Raw genomic sequence first — 2,963 nt, forward strand, 5'->3', positions numbered from 1 at the left:
GGGGATGCAGACAGACTCACTGCTTGCAATTTGCTGGTTTTTAGATGTCTTTACTGTTGTGGGTTTTGTAGCTTCTTGTTGCCTTTCAGGATATTTCAGTAGCTTAGTAATAGTCAGTTCTTATAACACAGTTCTGGTTTTCTTCCCAGAGTAATACAGGCTGGAGTAATATTGGTTCATTTAGATCCTGCCGCTGCCTTCATTTTTCTACAATTTAAATACAAAAAATGGAGCGGGGCGAAAAAGTAACGACGTGGAGGTTAATCGGGTCTGAGTTTTCAGAAACCTAAAGCATATTCTAAGCTTGCTGTAGGTTTATGACAAGTCATTATGGGATGAAGAAAACACACCTACCTTTGCATTTAAGTAAAGGCTACACGTCAGGGCTCTGGCAGGACACAGGCTGCTCTGCCCCAGGCTGCTGGACCAGCCCACTGACGCTACGCTGGGGTCGGTGCGTCCTTTCTCACCAGGAGATAACCCCACCCTTACGGCAGGGCCAGACTCAGACCAAGGGTGAATTTTCATTTCTCCAGAGACACGGTAACCAGCTCAGCATGGGGGGGCCTGCCCCCTCAGACCTGCTCTCCCAGAAGAGCGCTGCCTGCTTCGTTTGTTTATTCGGTTGCACAAATGCTGCTGAGCAAAACTACACTCGCCTTTTTCCGAAGGTGTGCAGTTTAACTAGTGCCACTGCAGCAAGGTGACTGGGCAGTATAACTGTCTCTATTCTGAAAGTGTGTTAGACCTTCCTAAATAGCATCTGGAAAATACACAGAGCAAACAATTCATATTAGAAGTAATGGCAGGGTTACTACTGATAAGTAGATAAAAGCGCTAGCAAGCTCGCCAAACTGAAGTTAGGTCATTTCTTCCTTTACCGGTGCTATGTCCAACTCCTTTCCAACCCATAGCCAGGGTGGGATTGCCGCCTGCTCTTTCAACTTTTCCTCAGTATTAGAGGGAAAGTGATCTTACACACAAAATATTAATCATCTTGCCTCCCAATGTCTTGTTTTTTTCTATTTTCCAAAATTTTCACTCTTCATCTTATATCAGCAGCATGCAGAAGACCTGTTCTTAAGCGGACAGACCTGATCAGTAGCTTTGTACTCTTCCCTTTGCTTAGAATTACAGACAAATTTACAGCTACAGTGTAAAAAAAACTATATCCAAGAGCAAAACAGAATAGCATTTTTTTCCAGTGGCGATTAACTATGATGGGCAGATTCACACCCTGCTTATTAACAGTATTTTGGAGATTAAAAAGCAGATACTCTTTTCTAAAATATTTCTCACTGATAGTTGTAGTAATTATCCTGAAATGCTAATGATTTTAGACCTTATTTGGCCTGCTTTGCTGCATTGCTTTCCACAGGCTCTGCCATGTTATACTAAAGAAGAAATAGCACACTCAACAGCTAAAACAGTAACAAAGGAGAAGTAAAGCCACAAAATAAATATCCTTTTTAGGGCAATGTGGAAAATGAATGCTGTGTCTCACTACAACACAAACCCTGGTTTCCTGTTAAAGGTCACTATATTAGTTAACTAAATTCCAGTCTTCTGTACTGACAAGCCCAAACCTGTCTGTCCTGAGAGGTGCGGGGTCTTGAAATATCGCCTTCTGCCCTCCTCACACAAGCAAGTATCACCTGATGTTCAAACATTACATCTCTTACGACGGCCCGTTCTGTGGTCGTGCTGCTCTGGGTGGATGGCAGCCACTGCAGCTATGAACAGATGGGGGGAAAAAACATCCAGCCTGCTAACATCAACCTTGTTCCAAAGGCTGATCAAAAGAAAGGGATCAGTTTTTCTACATATAAACATCCTCCTTTCCAGAAAGTTAATACTGTAACTGGCAACTCAGTCTCAGGAAGGCACTTAACATATTCCTATGGTTTAGTAGTCAGGAAAAGATTTAGTGGAAGTGTCTAATATAGCAGAGTGGTACCTGTGGTCCGGTCATGTAATGCTAACTAACTCTGGCCTAGTTACGGAAGGACAGCAGCAGCCCTAGGAAATATCTGCCATCAGTCAGTCACCTGCCTTAGCTTTGCAGAGGAGGCACAGGCACATGGGTTTTTTTTTTTAAACAACGACATTATTCACGTTATTTCTTAATACAGGGGTTTAATTCCCATTAATTAGACCTGCCTCACTTATTTGCATGGTGCTGTTTATGTTGACTGCACGGCGGTGACAGTGACTAAGGCTACGAGCCCTTGCGTGGCTGAGGGAGAGGCAGAAGCGGTACGGCTGAGCAGTGGACAGGTGGCCCGGCCATCTCTTGCTGGTGACACACGATATTGCATTGTTAGCGGCTCTGTGTACCCGCCCTCTGCTGCCACAGCCCCTGCTTGCTTCCTCTCCACAGCCCCTCCAGAACTCTTTTTTTTTTTCCTCCCAGACTTTACTGCTCTTGCTGGCAGACCAGTTTTACATAAAGCTTTTATGGGCTGAGCTGCAATAACTGAGCTCATTCAAGCAGTTGAATCTTACTGCCAAGTAACAGCAGGCAGTTGCCTGTAGTCTATGGAGTAGCTTAAAGCAGTACAGACCTGTCCTACAAAAACACATCTCAAGACCTAAGACAGAGATGCTGCAGCATTTCCTTGATTGTTAAAGGATGACACAGCACCTGTTGTGTGACCCCAGTTCTTATATCAGTCTCTCGGTTGGTGGCATCTTGATTACATTCCACATCTCCACTCGAGCCCCATCTTTTTCTTGACGGCTTGGGCTGTACGTTCCCCGAGTTGCTCTCCTCCTCTTCATGGCAATCGCCGTGGCTGCAACAACTGCAAGGAGAAGGGCAGCCCCTGCAGCCCCGACTGCTCCCACAACGGAGGAGTTGCTAAGATGCGCCCACACTGGCTGCTGTGGTAGAACAGGGTGTTACTCAGAGCTTCCACGTGGACAGTGCTGCATTTCACATCCCTCATCCCAGTCCCCAGGGC

At 45.5% G+C, this 2,963-nt stretch overlaps 1 protein-coding gene across 1 annotated transcript in view; it reads right to left on the bottom strand.

Moving 5' to 3' along the window:
- Positions 1-2,513: 2,513 nt before the first annotated feature.
- The window catches only part of CRB2 (crumbs family member 2), a 42,345-nt gene continuing 41,895 nt past the window's right edge, over positions 2,514-2,963 (bottom strand). Inside the window, exon 13 of the mRNA XM_009331594.1 lies at positions 2,514-2,883. Coding sequence (XP_009329869.1) covers positions 2,665-2,883 — 219 coding nt within the window. The 3' untranslated portion in view covers positions 2,514-2,664. The remainder of the gene's footprint in view (positions 2,884-2,963) is intronic.

This window comes from Pygoscelis adeliae, unplaced genomic scaffold (genome assembly GCF_000699105.1).
Source record: "Pygoscelis adeliae isolate BGI_AS28 unplaced genomic scaffold, ASM69910v1 Scaffold619, whole genome shotgun sequence".
NCBI classification, from domain to species: Eukaryota; Metazoa; Chordata; class Aves; order Sphenisciformes; family Spheniscidae; genus Pygoscelis; species Pygoscelis adeliae.